Source organism: Stylophora pistillata, chromosome 2 (genome assembly GCF_964205215.1).
Source record: "Stylophora pistillata chromosome 2, jaStyPist1.2, whole genome shotgun sequence".
Taxonomy (NCBI): domain Eukaryota; kingdom Metazoa; phylum Cnidaria; class Anthozoa; order Scleractinia; family Pocilloporidae; genus Stylophora; species Stylophora pistillata.
In genome coordinates, this window is record NC_142520.1 from 51,097,219 (window position 1) to 51,119,259 (window position 22,041).

Sequence of the window (22,041 nt, forward strand, 5' to 3'; positions counted from 1 at the left end):
TGAATAAAGAAAAAAACTCGTTCACGTGGATATGAAAACATCGTATCATTTTTAATCACGATTCACGAATAAAAAAACATCAAATCACGATTCACGAGAAAAAAAAAATCACCTAATCACGCTTCATGTAAAAAGTGTTTGGCTATCACGGAAGCCTACAACCTATGACAATCCAATATTCGATTCATTTATTTTTACAGTTATCGCAATGCAAATTGAAAATTTACTCGAACACTCGTTCATCATAATTGCATATTCAACAAAAGTCATTTGTACTGGTTATACATGTCTACAGCGTAACATCAAGACTATTGACAGTGGAATAAGTTGTGATTCCAAATTTGGTCGAAGATTTTAATACAACTTCCTTTCAGCGAGAGCTTACCGAAGCGAATCCTTAATCTTTAAAAACAAGTAGAAAAAGTACGCTCTCTAAAAACTGTAGAGATCTCACTCCTACCAGAACGTCCAGACACAGTATTCGCAGCGCCTCCAGCGACCGTCTTGGTTCCTGTTTCATTTCTTTAAAACGTCTACTCCGGTAAAAGGCGAAGTAACCCCTGTGATCTGTGTACCAAAACAGTAGATCGACCCTTGTTCTTGCTGTACTGGCCGTGCGGGTTGCACAGTGGCATGTTGTGCGAGGTTGGTTTGAGCGATGTCCGGTTTATTACTGTCACAGTTTGCAGCATCCAGTTGCTTCATCATCCCTGGTTTATTCACCAGTTTCCTCACATAATTCGCACTGACAGGCACAGACGACATCGTTTTATTCAGTAGAGGCAAGAAAGGTATATGATCAAAACTGTCAAAGGGTTTCGATTGCGTTACAGCTTTGATCTTCGATTTTCAAACTGCGGTAACTGGGTGCACTGATGTAATTTTTAAACCTCCCCAACACGTGGTATCTCATTCACGAGATATTTTTTGAGTACGTGATCAAGAATTGGGAAATAACCTCGACGTAATTGATCCTCATCGTAATTGATCGAAATCGATTTGGAATTCCGCTACATTTTTACAAGTGACGTTTTATATACCATTTTACACGTTTTTACAATTCTTGTATTCGTTTTATAGTAGTTTTTAGTGCGTCGAACGTGACTACGAAACGTTATGTCTAGCAAACTGACTCAACCCTCTTCACTAGTTTAAAAGGAAATTTATGGCAGCAATGAGGAAGAATTACTGGTCAAATCTGGGAGTTCAATGGTCTGCCTCACTAAGCTCAGGGCTTGTTCGCTGATACTAACAGCACATTACAGTGTCTTAAATTCATTCTGCCCCCCCCCCCCCCCCATACCTATAGTCTCATTGGCAGCTGAGCTTTGGGATATCAAGCAATTCACTCCACAAGCAGATGACTGCACCCAACTAAACAATACTCCTTTCATGTTTAAGTAAAATAACAACAATTATTATATTACTGGCAGTGTATGTGGGTAATACAAAGCAGATCTCTAGTTCTGATTGGCTACCTTAGTGGGCAAGATGGGACCATTTTGCCCAGGAACTTACAAAAAAATTCATAATTTTTGGACAGTGTTAATGATGGAGTTGCTATAAGCAATAGAACACAATCAAAATAAGCATAAACGACTCTTGTCAGTTTATTGTCCTAAAAAAACATTTGGCTTCCTTTCCTGTCTCTCAAAAGTAAACAGGTCATTCTTGATTCTCAATAAAGCAAAATATTTTTGCCATGTAATATATCTTTCAATTGACCAAGCTTGTTCAGTCAAGATGGCTGGATATCAACCTGGTCCTTTTTGATCATTTTTTATGAACCGAGACAAAAAAAAAAACAAACAAAACTGCAAAAATAAAAAACACTCAGCCAATGTCCAGCCATCTCGACCTGACACTTGGTTAATAATGCACATGTCTTAAATACCCCAAAAAAATTTGAGGTGGAAATGATGTTTACAATTAGCAAGCATCTACAAAAATAAAAAATCATGCATAACTAGCTTTTCAAAGGTCCCCAGTATGGATACAGATCTTGATACAAATAAAATGGAAAAATTCAATCAGCTTGAAGGTCTAGATTTGTCAGAGACTATATTACAACTCCTCTATTTACCAACTGAAACAAAAGTTCAAATAAGACATATGATTACACAAATATTAAATAGATCATTTTATAAATTAATTTTGTAACCACGGTGAAGAGAAATATAAATTACTTCCTCACTTTAAAAATCCTAGTGTTTAAATAACATCTTATATCTTATTTAAATGATGGTCTTAATCTGAAGGCAGGCCAAATCCCCCAATCCTATAACAATAATAACAATAACATTTATTATTTGCATTGCACCTTTTCTATAAAATATTCAAAAGCGCAATCCTTTTCAACGCTGTAAATTTTTGTGTTAAAAAAATGTTTCTAACTGAATCTTTACAATTGCAGCCATTGTGTCAGAGTATCATGAAAATTTTGTGGTTGTTTTATTAAGCAGATTAGTAGATTTGTGTGTTTTGCAAGAAAAAAATTTTTTGTAGTGCAAGATGACTGAAATTTTCTCTGCAAACCATACCATTTTTAGCAAAGTTTCTGCTTGAAAGGTGCAAGTGATTTGGAGTAGCTGCATGCAGAAATATTAAGTCTGGAGCATGTAACAAAATGAGTTGTGTTTCTGCTCTCTCACACTCTTGTTCCTTCAGAAGATCACACAGGCAAGAATCTACCTCACATCCAGCATAATATCTAGAAGTTTCCACAAAGAGTTTCACTCATCCACTGAAAGTCTTGCACTGATCCAATATGTAAACAAATAACACTTAACACTGTAATTACATGCATTATTTGATGACTGTTACCAATGATATCACATCTTCCTGGAAACCACCTCTCAGGTATCCTAGCAACATTGATTACTCCACCAATGAAAGCTAATAAATCCATTGACAGGTGATATGGCAGAGCGCTGATGCTGCTTTTGGTAACATTAAAGTAATAAAATGATATACGAACAGCAATAAAGAAGTATCTCGTTACACCTAACACGGCAAAGGGTTTGAAACGTTCTTTAGCACTGTTAGCCACCAGAATAACGTACAGACACCTCAAGGATATCACCAAATATACTGCAAGAGACAAACACCGCCAAAATGGAAGGCAGTAAAATGTTGCGCGGATACCACACAAAGCGCCAAAGGCATTGATTACCCAGATACCACAGACGTCCAAAGTGAGTAGATGGTTGTATGAATCCTGTCCACTTTGATGACACATAAATAAATGATAAATAGGGCTCGCCAAGAATGGGGCAAAGCAAGAGAAATAATGAAGAAAAAACCACAGTGGGTCAGCCAGACTTGCCGCACTTGCTGTTAGGGGAATCAACACCACAAAAAGTGCACCAGGAATGCCTTAAATAAGTAGGAAAATATGTTTTAGTTAACTCTCACAAGTGATTAATGTGTTACCTCTCCCTACAATTTCCATATGTCATTTAAGAAAACAGAAAACAAGAATACATAAAATTAACAGGTAGAAGTTGTTTTCTTGATCCATTAACACATTCTTGTAACTTAAATTACAAGGAAATGTGTCGCGGCTAAGGGGGAGAATTCACTATCAGATCAGGACAGTTCAAAGCTGAAATGTTCTTGACCTCACTTTGGGACAACACCATGCAAACAGAAAAAGAATTTGTTGTTTAGTGCTCATCAAAAATTAATGTTTTGAAGAGTGAAAGATTCTCAAAAATGGGGTCATCCTCGGTGTAAAAACCTGAGGAAGTTTTCTTTGTTTCATGAGGTATTGCTTTGCTGTACGCTATATTGTTTATAAAGTTTTGTTGTCTTTGTTTTACGTCACTCGTGAGCTTCACAGGTTTTTACACTGAGGATGAGCCCAAAAATGAAACCCTTAGTTACAGCTGAAAAAGAAAGGAAAAAGAAAGAAAGCATGTAGTACTTCATTTTATTTAACTTCAATTTGTATATGTGAAAATCTGATTTGCCGACCGAAAAAAAATTAGCAAATTCATGTTAAATAAGTTCTAGTCAGTAAAATTATTCATAATTGGCCTGGATGTGCAAATATGTCAGTAACTTGAAGGACATCTTACATCTCCCTCTATTGTTTCCGGAGTTTGAGCCTGTCTGTACGCGCCTGTTGAGAAACATCTAACTATTTTCTTACTTACCATGCGAATAAATATTAAATGTTTCGTTGTGGACGTAGAACAAGCTCTCTATACATTGGCGCGTTGACAACTTGCATCGGTAACTTCCCAGAATATATTTGTTAAATTGCAGCCAAGGAGGGCAAGATTCTAGTTTAAATAAAATCGGCGCTTTAGATATCTTCTTCTCTAAGATATGACTATCTCTATGATGATTTATTAAGCCGTTTTCCGCCATTTTAAGGGTTGTTGTTACATTCCGCCCTACCGGCTTTATCACGTAATGCGTCACGCTCACTTAAAATGATCACTCAGTACAAGGCTCACTCGGCCACTTTTGTACCATAGAGTCCCATAGAGTGATGGGTAAAATCAAACATGGCGGACGAACTTGATGTCGATGACCTGAAAGCTTGGATTTACGAAAAAGCCAAATTGCAGTGCAGTCCCATGGTGAAAGGTATACAGTCTAGTATTTACTTATAAATGGTGTTAAAGGGCTATTTCCCTCCGGGAAATTTGCGTTAGGGAAGAATTGCAATTAATCAATAGCTAGTTGCAACGACCATGTAAAAATTATGTACCTGCAATTAATGATCAATATTTGCCGACATTGTACTTTTTTCTCTGAAAAATCCGTACATCTGTCTCACCAGGTATGCAGAAAGGGAAGTGCCAGCATGGATAAATTTTCATTTAATCAGTAGGTAGGGTGGGAATGGAGAGATGAGGAAGTAACAGTACTCATAGTCACTTGAATACCAGTGTAACCTCTGGGGGTGGTGTGGGTATTTAGTTGGTGTGGAAGAGTTCGTAGAATATATTTGGCTGAAGGTTTATTCTCTGTTGCAACATACATCTTCAATAATCCCAGCTGCCTCTATCATGTTTGAGTAGTCCCAGTACTTGGCTGGAGCCTTTTAACTCATTCTCACTGCTTGTCTCCTCCCAGACATGAACAAACATGGCACTGGGAGGGGTGGAGTGGGGTGGAGTATGCTATAGCCATGTATTAATCATGAGAAGGGACAGTACTCTTATCACCACATTAAACTGTGTCTGAAACAAACTAAGGTGAATTATAATTTAACTTTTCACTCCTAAGATATAAATATAATTTTTTTTTTTTTTACAGGATGTTATATATTTCATAGAATTTTCCTTGCATGAAGAGTTTGTATTAAATCAGACAATCAATAGAGAGATGTCAAAGGCGAGCTTTACGTATTATCTATCCAGATTGTTCGTACAATGAGGCGCTTCTTTTGACTGGTCTAGTTCCCTTACACAACCGCCGCGAGTTCTTATGTGATAAGCTTTTTAATTCCATCCTGTCTAATCCCTCGCACAAGCTCTATAGCTTACTACCTCCCAAGAATGAGTGCGAAGTCAATTTAAGGAGTCAGCACTCTTTTACTACACGGCGCCTCCACACCATTCGTACTCGAAATAGTTTTATCCATCACTATGTCCATAAAGCAATGATGTAATATTGTTTTTCTCTTAATTATATATTTTTGTCTTTTTAATTAGTTCTTCTTAGCCATGTATTTTTTGTAGTATATATTTTATTGTAAATCAAACGTAATTCAGCCTGTGGCTGCAAGGTTTTTGATAATAAACTATCTATCTATCTATCTATCTATCTAATATTCCAAAGTTGATATTTTTTTCTTCCTTCTATCTCTCTTCTGCTTGAAAATATATCGATGTCGTTTGAAAAAATTACTTTTTTGGTTTCAACTGGGGATGAGATGTTTAACTATACCACCAAGCTAATTAGGCACAGGTCATGTAAATTTGAACATAATAAAGTTATTGGTTTAGTGTTGCCATTGATCAGTTTTGTATTTCTTCTTCCGTAAGCCTTTCTAGAGTGTGCAAAGGACCGTACCATCTCTTTGGCTTGGACTTGCCGCCCAGAACACAAAGCCATGAAACAGTGTATGGAAGGATTGTAAGTAATTTAAAACCTTTTTCCACTTCTCAAAACCAGGCAGTAACAGTAATACAAACACTTTCACACACAGTGACATGCAGTGATTAGTGTGACACACTCAACTGGGCCTTTGTTGCTAGTTTTTTTTTGTTTTCTGAACATATTTTGGGATCATATCTGACCTATTACTATCCAGAGGTTTGGCAACATGGAATCCATTTGTTGATCTCAACATACTCTGGATTAATGGTTCTAGAACAGATACGTTAAAGTGAAAACAGCCCAATCTTCATCTGTGAACCAGTAGAACAAGCTGAAAAGACTTTTCCTAAAACTATGGCTGTTCTTCCATTGAACTGTTCAAGTACTTAAAAAACCTGGTGCATTTGTTTGTGCCAACCTTGTCCTAAGCTTAGGGCTAACAGTTTGAGTTATCATGTTGATAATTCTTGCTTTTAATTTCAGTTATAGAAAAGCCAACTTTAAGAAATACAAGGATGAATATTTAAGAACAGTGAAGGCCAAGTAATAACTGGAGAACAAGTTTTGGGAATTCTAGATCACTTATGATCTTTCAGACTGATGTGGGTCACGCTCCATTCACAGTGCATAGCTGGAAGAAAAAGAACCATAACAAAATGAGATCAAGAGACAATACAGATCTTTGTTCTCTTCATTACTTTTTTTAGCTTATAACAGATATAGCCTTTGTAAAAAAGAGTGGAAGCAAACCTAGCCTGCAAGGCAGGCATAATTTGGCAAACAAGTGCTCAGTATTTCTCAGTGAAAATTAAAGCTGCCATCTTTGATTTTTAAAGCAGCAGAAGGCTGGGGAGAGAAAGAAATTTGTACCAAGTGATTAAGCAACAGCCAAAGAGAAGGAGGGTGGGGCAATAGAAATAACCTTTCCCCACCCCCTTCCCCCATCACCCACTTTGACTTGATATCAAACATCATTGAATAAACAATGGCTAATTTGTAATATTAACTTGCTCTCATAAGATTCCTTTGATTATATTTTTTTCATCACTTGTACTCTGGACTATGATCAAGGAAAACATAGGCCTGTTGACAGAATAGATGTTAGTTGGTGAAGTTGCACAGTTTTTCTCAAAATGCTAACTTCAATGTCTCAAAACCAAATAACTTTTCAAAATAGATGTTAATATATGAAAAAAAATAATAATGTATCAAAACATGTTATATGTCATTTAATCCATCTATAACCAAAAATGAAAAAAAAAATTACCTAATCTCACATTCAGTTTTCTACCCAGTCACTTATTATTTATATCTTGTGGTTATATTTGAGCCCCTTTCTGATTTGCTTTTTTCAACAACTTTAATTTCTTTCACACAACATGAAATGTTTGGCATGCAATGCATCAGTAAATAAGCTCAACAGTCCTTCATTTCTTTTGATACACAAGCATAAAAAATGCCCTAATGAAAGTTTTCTGTAGCAACACGTATATGTAGTGATGTAGTACAATCCCCATGTCCATAGTAATGATCAGCCCTGCTGAGCTAAAAAAAAATTACCATCTGGGAACTGGTCTCTATCAAAAAATTTGAAACATTCTCTTCCTTTTTGTTCTGTTTTGCTTTTCATTCCCAAATAACACACATGCTCATCTTGGAAGGCACTGGGTACAAGATCGACCGCTGACGCAAACTGTAAGCTCGAAAGGTTTGATGGGTTATTTTCAATATGGCTACTACTGAGACAGAGAGCGGACAAGATACAATCTCCAGTAAAATTGCGCCTTGGGCGAGCGGAGAACATTTGAGGCATGTTGAAACAGAAGTAATTATCCCGAAAATTTTAAGAGAGAAGGCAAAGGCTAAATGTGATGATCTGGTGCAAGGTAAACAGTCCTCGTTCTCGAATACAAATTCTTCTGAATTCTTCATCGGTTATATAATTACGCGAGTTTGGTAATGATGCTGGCTTCTTTGACAGCTTTTACGCAGTGTGCAAAAGGAAGAACCGTTTCTATTTTATGGACCTGCCGTAAAGAGAATCAAGCAATGAAAGACTGTTTGACTGGCCAGTAAGTGTTGAAACTTTACTGAAATGTTCGGAAGGAGCATTGAATTTTTTAACTTTTTCTTAACTTCGTTCACGTTATGTACCTTAGCTGTAGTTGCCTGTTTACAGCATTCAACAGTGGTTTGCCTCATTTTCTTTCAGGCCTAAAGTCATCTTTATTTGCTGTTATTTGAGATATTGGTGTGTCTGGGCTTAGTGGACTGTTAAAATTCAAGCCTGGGTTTTGGTGTAAAATGTTCCACATGTTGATTGGTTGACATTAATGTACGCAGTTGTTGATGTTCAAGATAAAATGGTGTTTGATTATCATGTGACACTATGCAGTAGTTTGAATAAACTTTTGGGCAGTCAACTTGGTCATCAAGTCTTCCATTTTTGCATAATATTTCTGAATCAAAAAGGCCTGCAGTTACATGTGCCACTCAATCTTTATTTTTACTAGACTGACATGTCCATGTTTTCAGAAGTCTATTTGCATTTTTTTAAATGTCAAATATACACTAATAATGTTATCTTTAAATTTTTTTTAGCTATCAGGACAAAGAACTTTTTGAAGAGTGTAGACAAGAATACCTAAAGAAAAGGGAAGAGTATCAGAAGAACTTTGCTCAGTCTGGAAAGTCTGCAGATCTGATGAAAAAAGAATCAACAATATAAAAAGATATTGAATGATCAATTAAAAAAAAGTGTTGAGGTGACAAGAACCAGAGAAGTTACACTTCTGATTTATCCATGAATTCTCTCTTCTAATTGTTCTACATTTCCCTGTAAAGAAGTGGAGAGAATTTGGTGTTTAAGTTTAGATCACATTCTCCAGCTAGTAAGGGGAGAAGTTATATTTAAACCCTTCTGGGAGCTAAAGAGCAGATTGAACTTAACAATGGATTTGGTGTGTTACCTGGACTTGACAAGAGAAAGAACATTTTATTTTGTGTCAATTTGTTTTGAAGTTAACATAACTGCAAAGTTCATCATGATTGTTGTAATGGTTTATTAGATATGAATTTGGCACTAAAATGATATTGAAGTTTGGCTGAAAAATAATCACATGCAATAAATTCAATAAGTGTATAGTGTTTCAAGTGCTTATGCTGCCATTTGTCCACAAGAATATGGTAAACTTTCTCTTTGTGCATCCTTTCCACAAGCCCTGCCTAAAGAACCCCTGAAAATGAGGCACATCGAAGTATTTGCATTAAGTCAAATGTGTACAACATTAAACTTGAATAGTAAAATTTGTCAATATATTTGTGAAGAAAATGAAAAAAAAAATTAGAAAAAAATTTCTTGTGCACATGTCTTTTTCATATTCTGACTCCATCTTATTCTTCACTATCATCTTTGTTCTTAATTTTCAAAAGGGCCAGCAATCCATTCATGATTGTATGCAAATATCCATCTTGGTTTTGATCTGCAATTCCAGAGCATTTACTGACCTCTTCTGAACCAGAGTCTTTGTTAACCTGTTTTGAAACAGAGCTTTCATCTGGCTCTTTTGAGCAAGAGTTTTCATCAACGTAGTTCCTAAAAACTGCCAGTGGAAGTGGTAATGGTAACCATAAATGATAGTGCCTTAAAGATGTGCCATGGGTTTTGATACCTCTCAGTCTTGACATTGAAGACAAAGCTGCGCCTAAAAAAAGATAGAAGCTGCCATTATTGGTGAACTGGCTTTACTACTGCAATAAGAAAGTGGTAAGTTCTGAGCTTGGCAAAGAAAATAGAAAACAATGTTTTGTCTTGTTGCAAGCATGGCACAAGGAAATAATTCAGAGTCCCCATGAGGAATCAAACCTCGCACTCTTTCGGATTCCATGCTCCAATGCTCAACCATTGAGCCACTGAGACTCTGGTGAGCAAGGCCCATCATAGAGGGCATATATAACATGCATCCTGCATACTGCAAGGATCAGCAATATCAATAGCACCACAGTGATAATAATAACTTTATTTAGAAACTTAAAACATTACAATAACTTTGTGTGGGTAATAGTTTTTCCTCTTGTACATTTCCAAATTAATTGACATGGAACACATCTATTAAATTCGGTTCTATAGGATCAGACTCATATCTGACCCATAGTAATAATAATAATAATAATAATAATAATAATAATAATAATAATAATAATAATTTATTTAAAGTCATTACATAGGGAGTGGTTGCCCAGATCTCCTGAGCCAGAGGCTCATGACAAACCATGTTTTGTAAGTAGAATAAGAAAGATGGTTAGTTTTGAGCTTGGCAAAGAAAATAGAGAAAGATGTTTTCATTGAAAAATATCCTCTTCCTCTACTGGCTTCACTGTTACTTATTTCTAATAGTATATAATTCATTTCAGTTCAGAGTATTCGATGTGAAATCAAGGTAACTTCCCATAGCTGATAACAGTGTCTATTACAGTAATATTTCAAAAAGAAATAACATGTCAACATGTAGTTTTGGGAGTTTAACCTTTTACAGCCATTGTACAGATGCATATTCTTCATACTGCCCTCTGTAAATTTGCAGTGGTATTGACAAAGAGAATTTGTATGACAATCAAGAGCTGTTTTAGTTTGTCATCATTTCCTACATTCTCATGACCCTAACCTTTCAATTCAGAGAGAAATTAGATACTGGTAATCCCATCTTATGAAATTTTACCTTGTAAATTTGAGCAGTGAGTGCACTGTGGATAAAATCTTTGTTGTTGTCCTTCTCTAACCAACTTATTTGGGGGCATATGATCCCCAACATAAGACGTCCACCATCGCCTTCCACAGGAATGACAGCCATGTTTCCTTCCTGTACAAAATATATTGAAGTGCTGTAAATATGGTGTTGGTGTTGACTTAACTTGGGATAAATGCCCAGTGCTAGCAATTTCCAAATGAACAGGACTTTCCCAGTGCGCGCAAGACTCACCTAACAAACGAAGCCTCTTTTTAACGGCAGCAGATGCATAATCCTGCCCTTTGGCTGGAATGTACTTTCTAGCAAATGCTCCTGGATGAAGCAAGCTGCTTGGCAACACTGATCGAAATCGTCCTCCCAGGATTTTAAACACGACTAAACTCCCAAATCCACAAAGTGGAACATCTTCGGGACGCACTGAAATCGCTAACGAATATTGGTTGAGAGAATGCACATACCCATAAAGTTTACTTGGTAGGATTCTGTGCCATTCCTTTTCTTCGACCAGTACAGAGCTCGAGATAAAAACCAGTGAAGCACAACCGCCTGATATGAATAACGAAATACAGCCACACACAGGCGCGATAAAAGGTTGGAGGTTATTCGTAAAGGACGAAATAATCCCGTTTGTAAACCTCCTAGAAAAAACGGAAACATCATTCCAGCAACTGCACTAGAAAAAAATATATCTGATAAATATATTCGTATAGATTTCTTCTCTGTTGAAGAGACACGATGCCAAATTTCATCTCCAAAAACGCGGCACTTTTCAAGAACTTTCTGCACAAATTCAACCGACATTTTGTCTCGGTCTTAGTACCCAGACCCCTGAAGATGCTTTGCTTCTTTGGCTCAGATTACAACAAGAGGTCACTGCGACATTCGGAAGAACGTCGCTTTTCTTGACGTACATAAATGACATCGTGGGTGACATCAAGTCAAATATTAGACTCTTTGCTGACGACACCATTACCATTACCGACAGGTTGTATCACCTGCGGATCATCTTATCCTTCAACAAGACCTTGACAGACTAACTTCATGGGCCTGTCTTTGGCAGATGGAGTTTAATGTTAAGAAATGCTACCACATTTCCTTAACCAACAAGCGATCCGTTGTCATACTACCATATTACATGCATAGTCAGGTCTTGGAACATGTAACTTCCTATGATTATCTGGGTGTTAGATTAACGAGCAAGCTAAATTGGAAAAAAAAATGTGACAAAACTTCCAACAAAGCCAATAGGGCTCTCGGGCTGGTCAAACGGACTTTACAACCGTGTACACCCGAAGTCAAGGAAAGAGCCTACAAAGCAATTATTCGACCTCTACTAGAATATGCAAGCGCTACCTGGAATCCACACACAAACAGGGACACTGAAACTATCGAAAAATTCCAGCGACAGGCTGCTCGTTTCGTCGCACACAATTACAAGAGATCTACAAACTCACAAGATCTTGTAAATCAACTTGGTTGGGACTCTTTGGAATCCAGACGTTTGCTGGCCCAAGTGACTCTTTTTCATAAAATCAAAAATAATCTCATAGATCTTGAATTCCCACCTTCTAGATCCAACCATCTCCTAGACCAAGGATCCAACATGCCATGCTCCAGCCCCACACAAGTGTTTTGGCGCACAGTTATTCTCCGTTTACACGAACAGTTCGGGTATGGAATAAACTGTCAACTCAAACAGTCCAAGCTAAGAACATTACTTCTTTTAAATCATTAGCCATAAGGGACATTCAGAACATGAAGACCCCGAACCACCTGAACAGATTTTGAACCATTTACATTTATTGTTTCTTTTAGACTTCACATATTTATCGTAGATTATTAGCATTACAAACTAGTTATTCTATATCTCCCAGCGTTAGCCTAGCTATTTGGGGGTACAAGTTCCAAGTTCCAAATATAGTAAAAGTTGCGTACCAGTAAGAAATACACAAGCTTTATTCTGAGAGCGTGATTTATTAGGAAGGCAAATGCGTCTTAGGAAGAAAAATCATTGCGCTGTTTAATCAATAGGCACTTGAGATAAGTGTAAACAATGTCCATGCTCGTAAAAGTTCATGTTCCAAATTACAATAAATTGAAGAGACATGGCAGTGAGCTGACGCGTCATTTTAACTCTTACGTCTAAGGTATCACTACTGTGTTGAAGGTTTTTACAAATTATTCAGCTGAGAAAAGGCATGAAGTTATTCCCAACTTTTTCAAACACAGGCCTAGCATTCGTATATTTGGCCGCAGTCCTCTGCCCGGTGAGTAACTTTTTTTTTAAAGATTTTAATACGAATAAGATGTAAACATTGGCAAAATTAGTCAGAACTGATAAGCAGATAAATTGGGCGAGACAATTAAAAGATACATGTCTACAACGCTTGATTAAACGCACAATGTTGATATCAAAATTGAATACTTTAACGCTCAAATAACATTTTATCTTTTATCTGGATAAAGCAATTAATGCATCTAAACGCACGTCGTATTTTGTGGCAAAGGGTGAGTTTTTATTCATTGCAGTTTAACAGAGCTGTCACAAATTTTTGGTCTTTTTGTAACTCAGTTTTGATTCAGTTGCGCAGTAACTTACACATGTTCCGTGCGACATTCCGCGTGCTGGCTCCTTCCATTATAAATTTCCAAGCTGTGCTCGATGTCTTGAATTTTCAACATACTTTATCGATACCTCTAAAAACTAAGGGTTATCAGCCCTTAAAATATTCTTTTTAGGCCAGGGAAACAAAGATTCAGAGTTTTCAGTTTCTAATAATCATATATTAAATTTTCCGCTTTTCTCAGGTCGCTCCTTCCCGTTGTTTCCAGTCAGCGTGTTCCACAGACCCCTGCAAGGCACAAGTAAGTTACGTGAACTCTCAAAGATCAGCCAGGAAAACTGACTCTAGTTCTCAAACTCGAGGCTACTTTTAGAATGACAACCTTTGATACTTTTCGAGTGCCACGGCACAAAATGACAGTTTGGTTTTATCAACTGAGTTAATACTGTTAGTTGGTCGCCCTTCGTCGGAGCGAACCTGAGTTAAATTCGTTCTTGTAAAGGCAAAGAAAGGCGAAACGAAAAACAAATCCGGACAAAAACCTTGTTTGCCTTTTTTAGAACATTTTCCCCAAAACTCCTACCTGTAACCTTTTACTCGATGTAACTGGTCCAGATTTTCAAGCTTACCCAAACGATTAACGAAGTTCAAAGACCAAGTTATGCAACATCTGCATTCATATTTCATTGATATTTTTTAATCAATAGAAGCTGCTCAATAACTTCTAAGTTAACGTGTCAATGTTCCTTCTTTGCAGCAAAAAGTGATCTATCATCAAACCATGACTCCATCTTGGCTGGAGGCGCATGCGTCCTACATTGATAGCTCGCGTTCGCTGACTGCTGCACAGCTCACATTCAACGCAAGCTCTACCGCGAACCCCGCCCTCCTCAAGGTTCCCATGATTCCTGCTAGTGTGCTTAAAGATTCAACACCGCTGACTGTTGAGATCACGGTCGCACATGACGTAAGCATACCACAGTCGTCTGACAGCGATATTCGATATGGCGTATCAGACGGTATCAGAATGATCGGGTTTGAAACATGTAACAAAGGTAATTATGGTAGTGTATCTCCATGCTACGGAATAGAAGGTGCTTCTGGTCCCACCTTACAGTCTATTCGTTACGGATCCTTTACACCAAAACCCTCCGATTCTTTCTATCCCGGCCAATTTGTCATTACCCTCAAGTTGGATGAACGCTGGGGATCATGCTACACTGCGCATGACGGAGGCTTCGTGAGGACCGCTGGCTACAACAACCGACTGATGCCCAGTAAGGGACTCACTCTGGAGGTGTACAAACATGACAAGGTTGAAAAGGTTGGAATCAGGTTTATCAAAGTCTCCATCATAGAAGATGATGCATAGAAGAAAAAGCTGTCGTAAAGAATGAAATCGAAATCAACAGATTGAGAGAAAGTCGAGAGTTTTTTGCAGAAATGTAGCTTAGATTAGAGTTGCAAAAATGATATGCTTTGAGTTTTCTTTTCTTTGTTTCTTTTTTAAGTTTGACACTTTAAAAGGGTCACTTGGTAAACTGCGGTTGGAAGAATGATAATTATGCATATGGGGAAAATTGTAAGGTGGTTTCATTAATAAATTAAAATTGAAAAATGGTATCTTTTGCCCCATTTGAGTCTTTTCTTTTCTGAAACCATATCATTTTTCCCTTTCCCATTTTTGCCATTCCCATTCCTGCTGGTGTGCTTAAAGATTCAACACCGCTGACTATTGAGATCACGGTCGCACATGACGTCAGCGTAGGACAGTCGGCTGACAACGATATTCGATATGGCGTATCAGACGGTATCAGAATGATCGGGTTTCAAGCAGATGACAAGAATAATTATGGTAGCAATTCTCCATGCTTTGGAATAGAAGGTGCTTCTGGTCCCACCTTACAGTCTATTCGTTACGGATCCCATACACCGAAACCCTCCGACTCTTTCTACCCCGGTGAGTTTGTCATTACCCTCAAGTTGGATTGACGCTGGGGATCATGCTACACTGCGCATGACGGAGGCTTCGTGGCGACCGCTGGCTACAACAACCGAATGATGCCCGGTAAGGGACTCACTCTGGAGGTGTACAAAAGTAACAAGGAAGAAAAGGTTGGAATCAGGTTTATCAAAGTCTCCATAATAGAAGATGATGCGTAGAAGAAAAAGCTCTCTCAGAGAATGAAATCGAAATCAACAGATTGAGGGAAAGTTGAGAATTTTGTTTAGAAAGGTAGCCTTGATTAGAGTTGCAAAAATGATACGCTTAGAGCTTTCTTTTACTTTCCTTCTTTTTAAGTTTCACACTTTAAAAGGGTCACTTGCGACTGGAAAAGTAATAAAAAATGGGAAAAATGTATGGTAGCTTTGATCAATAAATAAAGCAGAATAAAAAGGAAGAATCTTTGTCCTGTTTGAGACTTAAAGCAAGCTTGCACTGGGCGCGAGCTCGTTCGATTTTGAACCCACTCCTATTATTTCAGACCAAATTAATATTGCACTCTATTCAGTTCAGTTACCATGAAATTGAAAAATTACGGCGAGGAAGGTGACGCATGAAAGGTACTTTGACAACATACAAACATGCCGCGAAAAAAAAGTAACAGACTGGTGATTTAATTGTAGTGAGGGGGGGGGTAAGGGTCACCAATCGAGGGGAGGGGGAAAGGGGATCAGTAGCATTTTAAAGTCACTTGGGGAGGTCCTTTTTTCAAAAAAAGAAAAAGAGAAAAAAATCTATTCAGGCTACAGTGGATTAAGGATATTGTGATTTACAAAGCTTGAAAAGTGTATCTGTCTCATATAACTCTTCATACCAATTCTTACGAAACAATATCTGTACAGATTTAGGGGGAAGGCCTTCCATCTGAAAGTAAACGAATAAGGATTTTTAACCGAATGTCCCCAAGTTGCATTTGATTTATTAATGCATCCCTCATAGATTGAACAAGGTTGGCGTGGTAACAAGCTGTAACGTGATACGAATCTCGTAGCCGGGCCATTTGTTTTCTTTAATTCTCCAGTGTTAATCATTTTTGTCAAATTAGGGGAAAATAAGTCAGGAAAAGCTCTCAAAAACCTCACACCGACACTATGTAGTCCCACTTCGTCACATTTTAATGTTAAGAAATTTTGATTAGAGTATAAATTGAAGGTCATTTTGGCAGACTCTTTGATAGCAAGTTAGTCTTTAAAGTTGTTGAATAATGAAGAACACGCTTATTATTCCTGTTAGAGAAACGTTTTGCACAAGTACACTGGCGGTACTGATTTGGTATTTAATAGTGACTTAGGCATCTTTGGTTAAACCCGAACACGAAATTGACTTCTTCACCGCAAAACTCATGCGGTTACTTCTTTTAAGACATAGCAATAAAAATTCTTATTCGTGATCTATCATTTATGTACCACCACTCAGGCAAGTCTTGAAATCTTCTAGGCGACCTTTCATTACTGAACACACGACGAGTCCTATGTGATGGCCACCTTGAGAAACTTGATCCCAACCCCCTCTCATTTTTATCGGTCTTGTAAACCTCCAGAGTGAGCCCCTTGCTGACGTCCTTCTATCGGTTAATACAGCCAGCGGTCTTTGCAAAGCCATGGTCCTGCTCAGTATAACCCTAACCCCATCGCTGATCCAACTTGAACGTAAATAAGAATCGACCGGAGTAGTACGAGTACTTGTTGACCTTTGGGAACTTTGTGCTTTTGTATTTTATTTCCGTCAGTGTATCTTCAGATGTCCCTTCAATCCCGTAACAAAGAGACTGACTCGCGTACGTTCTAAAATATTATTAAAGGCTGATAGTTTCGAAAGAAACTGTTTGGAACTGCGTCGGTGGGAGTAACGAAATAATTTGGATATATCAACAAAGTTGAAGAGGTAAATTGGCCACCGTAACGATTACAAAAGCTGACGTTTCGAGCGTTAGCCCTTCGTCGGAACGAATAGAGGAATTGTGGGTTGTGTGTGCTTTTAAAGGCACAGTATGGCGCTATCGTCGTAGTTGTAGTTCCTAAGAACTGCCAGTGGAAGAGGTAATGGTAACCATAAATGATAGAGCCTTAAAGATGAACCATGAGTTTTGCAACACGTCGCAGTCTTGACACGGATGACAATGCTGCTCCTGAAAGAAGATAGAAGCTTCCATCATTGGTGAACTGGCTTTACGACAGTTACTCATTTATATCAATATCATATATATTATTTAAGTATATTTGATGTGAAATCTAAGTAACTTCCCACAGCTGATAACAATGTCTATTCTAACTACCTGTTTGCTGAGTAATGTAGTAATAATGCCAAAAGAAGTTACATGTCAATCAGTTTTGACAAAGAGAATTTGTAGGACAATCAAGAGCTGTTTTAGTTTGTAATCATTTCCTATACTCTCATGACCCTAAGCTTTCAATTCAGCAGTGATACTGCAAGGAAAAATTAGATGCTGGTAGTTCCCAAGCTATGAACTTTTACCTTGTAAATTTGAGCAGTGAGTGCACTGTGGATAAAATCTTTGCAGTTGTCCTTCTCTAACCAACTTATTTGGGGTATATGATCCCCAACATAAGACGTCCACCATCGCCTTCCACAGGAATAACAGCCATGTTTCTTTCCTACACAAAACATATTGATAAAGTGCTGCAAATATGGTGGTTATGTCGACCCGCTAACTGGGGATAAATGCTCAGTGCTAGCAATTTCCAAATGAACAGGACTTTCCCAGTACGCGTAAACGAATACTGTTCACAGCAAGACTCACCTAATAAACGAAGACTCCTTTTGACAGCAGCAGATGCAGATGCATAATCTTGCCATTTGGCTGGAATGTATTTTCTAGCAAATGCTCCTGGATGAGTCAAGCTGCTTGACAACACTGATCGAAACCGTCCTCCCAAGATTTTGAACACGACTACACTCCCAAATCCAAAAAGTTGAACACACCTCGGGACGCACTAAATTCGCTAACGAATATTTTTTTAAGGAGTATGTATACACGCATTAAGTTTGTTTGGTAAGATTTTGTGCCATTCATTTTCCTCGATCAATACAGAGCTCGAGAGAAACACCAGGGAAGCACAACTGCCTGATATGAATAACGAAATACAGCCACACACAGGTGCGATTAAAAGATTGGAGGTCATTCATAAAGGACGAAATATCCCGTTTGTAAACCTCCTTGAAAAAACAGAAACATCATTCCAGCAACTGCACTAGAAGAAATACATCTGATAAATATATACTTATAGATTTCTTCTCAGTTGAAGAGACACGATACCAAATTTCATCTCTAAGAACGCGGCACTTTTCAAGAACTTCTGCACAAATTCAACCGCCATTTTGTCTTGGTTTTAATACCCAGACCCCTGCAGATGCTTGGCTTCGTTATCTCAGATTGTAAACCGAGGTCACTGCAATATTCAAAAGAACGTTTCATGAAATGAAAGCTGCGCATCAATAAGAAACACACCAGCTTTGTTCTGAGATCATGATTTCTTAGGAGAGAAAATACGTCTTAGGAAGAAATTCATTGCGCTATCTTATTAATGCTCACTTAAGATAAATGTAAACAATGTCCATGCTCGTAAAAGTTCATGTTCCAAATTGCAATAATTAAGTTACGAGGCAGTGATCTGATGCGTCATTTTAATTCTGGATCATGTTTACAGGGATAGTGTCAGTCGACACTATGTCGGCCGATATGTCGGCCGAGTAGCGGCCGACAGTCGGCCGACACATCGGTCGAATGTCGGCCGAGTGCCGGTAGAGCATCAGTCCAGTATCGGTCGATATGTCAGCCGATACTCGACCGACACTTGGGTGATATTCGACCGATATGTCAGTCGAGTGTCGACCGCTACTCGGCCGACATATCGGCCGAGTGACGGCCGATACTGTCGATGATCTACCGGTAAACTATCGGTGAACTATCGAGGACTATCGGTCGACTATCGGTGAACTGTCGGCGAGGTAATCTGTTCTAGCAAGCCCATAATTCCCCCAATTATAAAACTTGATAAAACTCGCCGTTCTCTTTTATATGGAAGCTCAAAAGTAAGATATTGTAGGGCAATTAACGACCAACGTATCGAGCGAGATTCAACCGACATTTGGTCGGCCGAGTATCGATCGAGTAGCAGTAAGGTATCGGCAGATTATCGGTAGATTATCGGTAAAGTATCGATAAGGTATCGGCCGAGTGTCGACGAGACTATGGAGCCGACCATTTAACTCTTGAGGGTGGGGGTGAGTGATTTTGAAAAAAAAATTCCTGCAAGCGCTTGTTGGAAGAAAAAAATTGCATGCAGGCCAAATATAACAGAAAGAAAAAGCATTTAGAACGGAATAAATATCCTACACAGCAGATTGCTAGAAAAAAAAATTCTTGATGACCATAAATCACCCATCCCCCCCTCTCAAAAGTTAAATGGTCGGCCCCAAAATCGTCCAAAGTATCGGCTGATAACTCAACCGACACTCGATCGATACGTCGACCGTGTGTCGGCCGAGTAGCGGTCGACATGTCGACCGATATAGCGACCGATTATGTCGACCGACACTACCTACAGTAAGAAAGGTCCTTAACTCTTATATCAAAAGCATCGCTACTGTTGAAGCTTTACAAATCATTTGGCTCAGAAAAGGCATGAAGTTCTTTCCCACTTTTTCAAACACAGGTCTGGCAGTCGTATATTTGGTGGTATTTCTCTGTCCAGTAAGTAATTTCACAAGTATTTGAAAGACAAATATTTAATCGTAAATTTGCGTTTGGGAATTATCCTTCTGCGAAAGAGGGCCAGACCGCTAACATCTTGATTTGGTGAACAGGATTTGAGCGCAATGCTTGACGACTCCGCTGGGAATTACTTGAAATGTATCCGAGTCTCTTAGCCGAGACGAAACGCCGCATCATACCAGCCGTCAGATTTTTATTTCACAAGTATTCGACATTTGAAGTATTTTCCATTGTCTAGAAGTAAATAATTTATCCTTTTAAAAAAATAACATAACCTTATTTTTTGATTAAAAAAGTAGTTTAACAGAGCTGTTGTAATTTTTTGGTTTGTTTGGAACTAGTGGTTCAGTTGCGTGGTATTTTCACATATTCCGGTTAATTCGACATTCGTGATGGCTTCTTTCCATGATTATGAATTTCCAAGCTGTTTTTGATGTCTTGAATTTTCAGCATACTTTATCAATATCTCTAAAAATTGAGGGTTCTCAGCCCTTAGAATAATTTTTTTTCTTGGCTGGACGAATAGAGACTCTTCAGTTTCTAATAATTGTACATTTAATATTCCGTTTTTCTTAGGTCACTCCTTCATGTTGTTTCCAGTCGGCGTGTTCAACAGACTCAGGCCCCTGCAAGGCACAAGTAAGTCACGTAGATTCTCGAAGACCAGCGAGGGAAACTGAGTCGAGTTCACAAACTCGAGGCTATTTTTAGAAAGGGTAAATTGGCCACCGTTACGATTATGAAAGCTGACGTTTCGAGCGTTAGCCCTTCGTCGGAGCGAATAGAGGAATTGTGGGTTGTGTGTGCTTTTAAAGGCAGAAAATGGAGCTTCAACAAATGGCAATCTGCGGTCTTTCCTTACACTTAGGTAGCACTGAAAGCCGTAAAACTCTAGAACAAAACCTCATCTTTCAAACGGGCAGTCTAAATCCCACAGTTATCAACGAACGCTTTTCATTCAACTAATTTATTCGTGTTTTTCTCGTTGCCATGTTCCCATCAATCACGTAGCTCCATTTCCTGCCTTTCAAAGCACACACAATCCACAATTCCTCTATTCGCTCCGACGAAGGGCTAACGCTCGAAACGTCAGCTTTTATAATCGTAACGGTGGCCAATTTACCATTTCAACTTTGTTGATATATTGAAATCATTTCGTTACCCCCACCGACGCAGCTCCAAACAGTTTCTTTAGAAACTATCAGCCTCTATTTATTTTTAGAACATAGCTAGCTGAGTCGCGCAATCAAATTCATTATACGTAAGCGTGCTCAAAATCCCGATAGTGCACGCTGATAGCGTCAGCAAATCCGACTTCGCCAGAAATTTTTTTTTCGCGCGAGCGCCCATTGTTAGCGTAGAGAAAAATAATATATTTCGCGACAATAATGGATACAAACAGAAACTCGGCCTACTAGTCCGAAAACGAAGACAATGTTTCGACCTTTTCCCTTGGGCTAGAGTTCTTAAATGAGGCAGAAAAAGAGAAAAACAAAGGAAAAGGAGACTCGGCATCAGCGCCATCACGATTCGCTTCAACTGATATTGTTGTCCACTTTTCCCGTCGGATTTGATGCACAATTCTACCGGCTATGTTCTAAAACAATTGGTTCATGCTTTCAGTTGTGCACTATCGAGTTATGGAGCACGTGGGAAGTTTGGAGAGCACTCAAGAAGCTAGAGTTGCCCTCGGCTTTCGCCTCGGGCAACTCTTACGCTTCTTTCGTGCTCTCCAAACTTCCCGCGTGCTCCATAACTCGATAGTGCACGCTAAAGCATAAACCAATTGTTAATTAGAAAGACAACCATCGCAATTATCAACTGATATTTAGCGAGTGCCACGGCACAAAATGACAGTTTCGTTTTATTAACTGATTTAATAATGTTAATTACACAATCCACAATTCAATAATAATGTTAATTACAACAATA

At 38.4% G+C, this 22,041-nt stretch overlaps 5 protein-coding genes, 1 long non-coding RNA gene and 2 pseudogenes across 9 annotated transcripts in view; 5 read left to right on the forward strand and 3 right to left on the reverse strand.

Annotated features, from left to right (window-relative positions):
• Positions 1 to 1,586: 1,586 nt before the first annotated feature.
• Positions 1,587 to 4,422, reverse strand: LOC111328664 (progestin and adipoQ receptor family member 4). 2 transcript variants are annotated; one of them, XM_022933143.2, is made up of 3 exons: positions 4,158 to 4,422; positions 2,692 to 3,375; positions 1,587 to 2,278 (listed from the first exon to the last, which is right to left on the reverse strand). In XM_022933143.2, the coding sequence occupies exons 1-2, from the start codon at positions 4,372 to 4,374 to the stop codon at positions 2,711 to 2,713; spliced, it is 882 nt and encodes a 293-aa protein (XP_022788878.2). In that variant the 5' UTR covers positions 4,375 to 4,422; the 3' UTR covers positions 1,587 to 2,278; positions 2,692 to 2,710. The 2 variants fall into 2 exon arrangements, with proteins under 2 accessions (XP_022788878.2, XP_022788877.2); XM_022933142.2 differs by having other exon boundaries at positions 1,587 to 3,375.
• A 44-nt stretch (positions 4,423 to 4,466) lies between these two features.
• Positions 4,467 to 7,063, forward strand: LOC148740173 (COX assembly mitochondrial protein homolog). Its single transcript, XM_088748358.1, has 3 exons — positions 4,467 to 4,596; positions 6,003 to 6,093; positions 6,541 to 7,063. The coding sequence occupies exons 1-3, from the start codon at positions 4,515 to 4,517 to the stop codon at positions 6,602 to 6,604; spliced, it is 237 nt and encodes a 78-aa protein (XP_088604484.1). The 5' UTR covers positions 4,467 to 4,514; the 3' UTR covers positions 6,605 to 7,063.
• Positions 7,064 to 7,743: 680 nt separating this feature from the next.
• Positions 7,744 to 9,199, forward strand: LOC148740174 (COX assembly mitochondrial protein homolog). Its single transcript, XM_088748357.1, has 3 exons — positions 7,744 to 7,943; positions 8,039 to 8,129; positions 8,659 to 9,199. The coding sequence occupies exons 1-3, from the start codon at positions 7,787 to 7,789 to the stop codon at positions 8,783 to 8,785; spliced, it is 375 nt and encodes a 124-aa protein (XP_088604483.1). The 5' UTR covers positions 7,744 to 7,786; the 3' UTR covers positions 8,786 to 9,199.
• LOC148740175 (uncharacterized) lies at positions 9,100 to 11,633 on the reverse strand (annotated as a pseudogene). Its single transcript, XR_015996492.1, has 3 exons — positions 11,037 to 11,633; positions 10,776 to 10,916; positions 9,100 to 9,761 (listed from the first exon to the last, which is right to left on the reverse strand). The product of XR_015996492.1 is annotated as an uncharacterized LOC148740175 (transcript).
• Positions 11,634 to 11,718: 85 nt separating this feature from the next.
• LOC148740176 (uncharacterized) lies at positions 11,719 to 14,992 on the forward strand. The gene is made up of 3 exons (XM_088748356.1): positions 11,719 to 13,072; positions 13,614 to 13,670; positions 14,127 to 14,992. Exons 1-3 carry the CDS (start codon positions 13,004 to 13,006, stop codon positions 14,739 to 14,741), a joined length of 741 nt encoding a protein of 246 aa, XP_088604482.1. The 5' UTR covers positions 11,719 to 13,003; the 3' UTR covers positions 14,742 to 14,992.
• Positions 14,993 to 15,043: 51 nt separating this feature from the next.
• Positions 15,044 to 15,768, forward strand: LOC148740177 (uncharacterized; annotated as a pseudogene).
• Positions 15,769 to 16,468: 700 nt separating this feature from the next.
• LOC148740178 (uncharacterized) lies at positions 16,469 to 18,729 on the reverse strand. The gene is made up of 3 exons (XR_015996493.1): positions 18,136 to 18,729; positions 17,850 to 17,989; positions 16,469 to 17,502 (listed from the first exon to the last, which is right to left on the reverse strand). It is a non-coding gene; the product is annotated as an uncharacterized LOC148740178 (long non-coding RNA).
• A 1,139-nt stretch (positions 18,730 to 19,868) lies between these two features.
• Positions 19,869 to 22,041, forward strand: part of LOC148740179 (uncharacterized) — a 31,844-nt gene continuing 29,671 nt past the window's right edge. Inside the window, exons 1-2 of one of the 2 annotated variants that reach the window (XM_088748368.1) lie at positions 19,869 to 20,088; positions 20,686 to 20,748. In XM_088748368.1, the coding sequence (XP_088604494.1) occupies positions 20,020 to 20,088; positions 20,686 to 20,748 (132 nt within the window). In that variant the 5' untranslated portion in view covers positions 19,869 to 20,019. The remainder of the gene's footprint in view (positions 20,089 to 20,685; positions 20,749 to 22,041) is intronic. The other variant, XM_088748367.1, reaches the window with a different exon arrangement.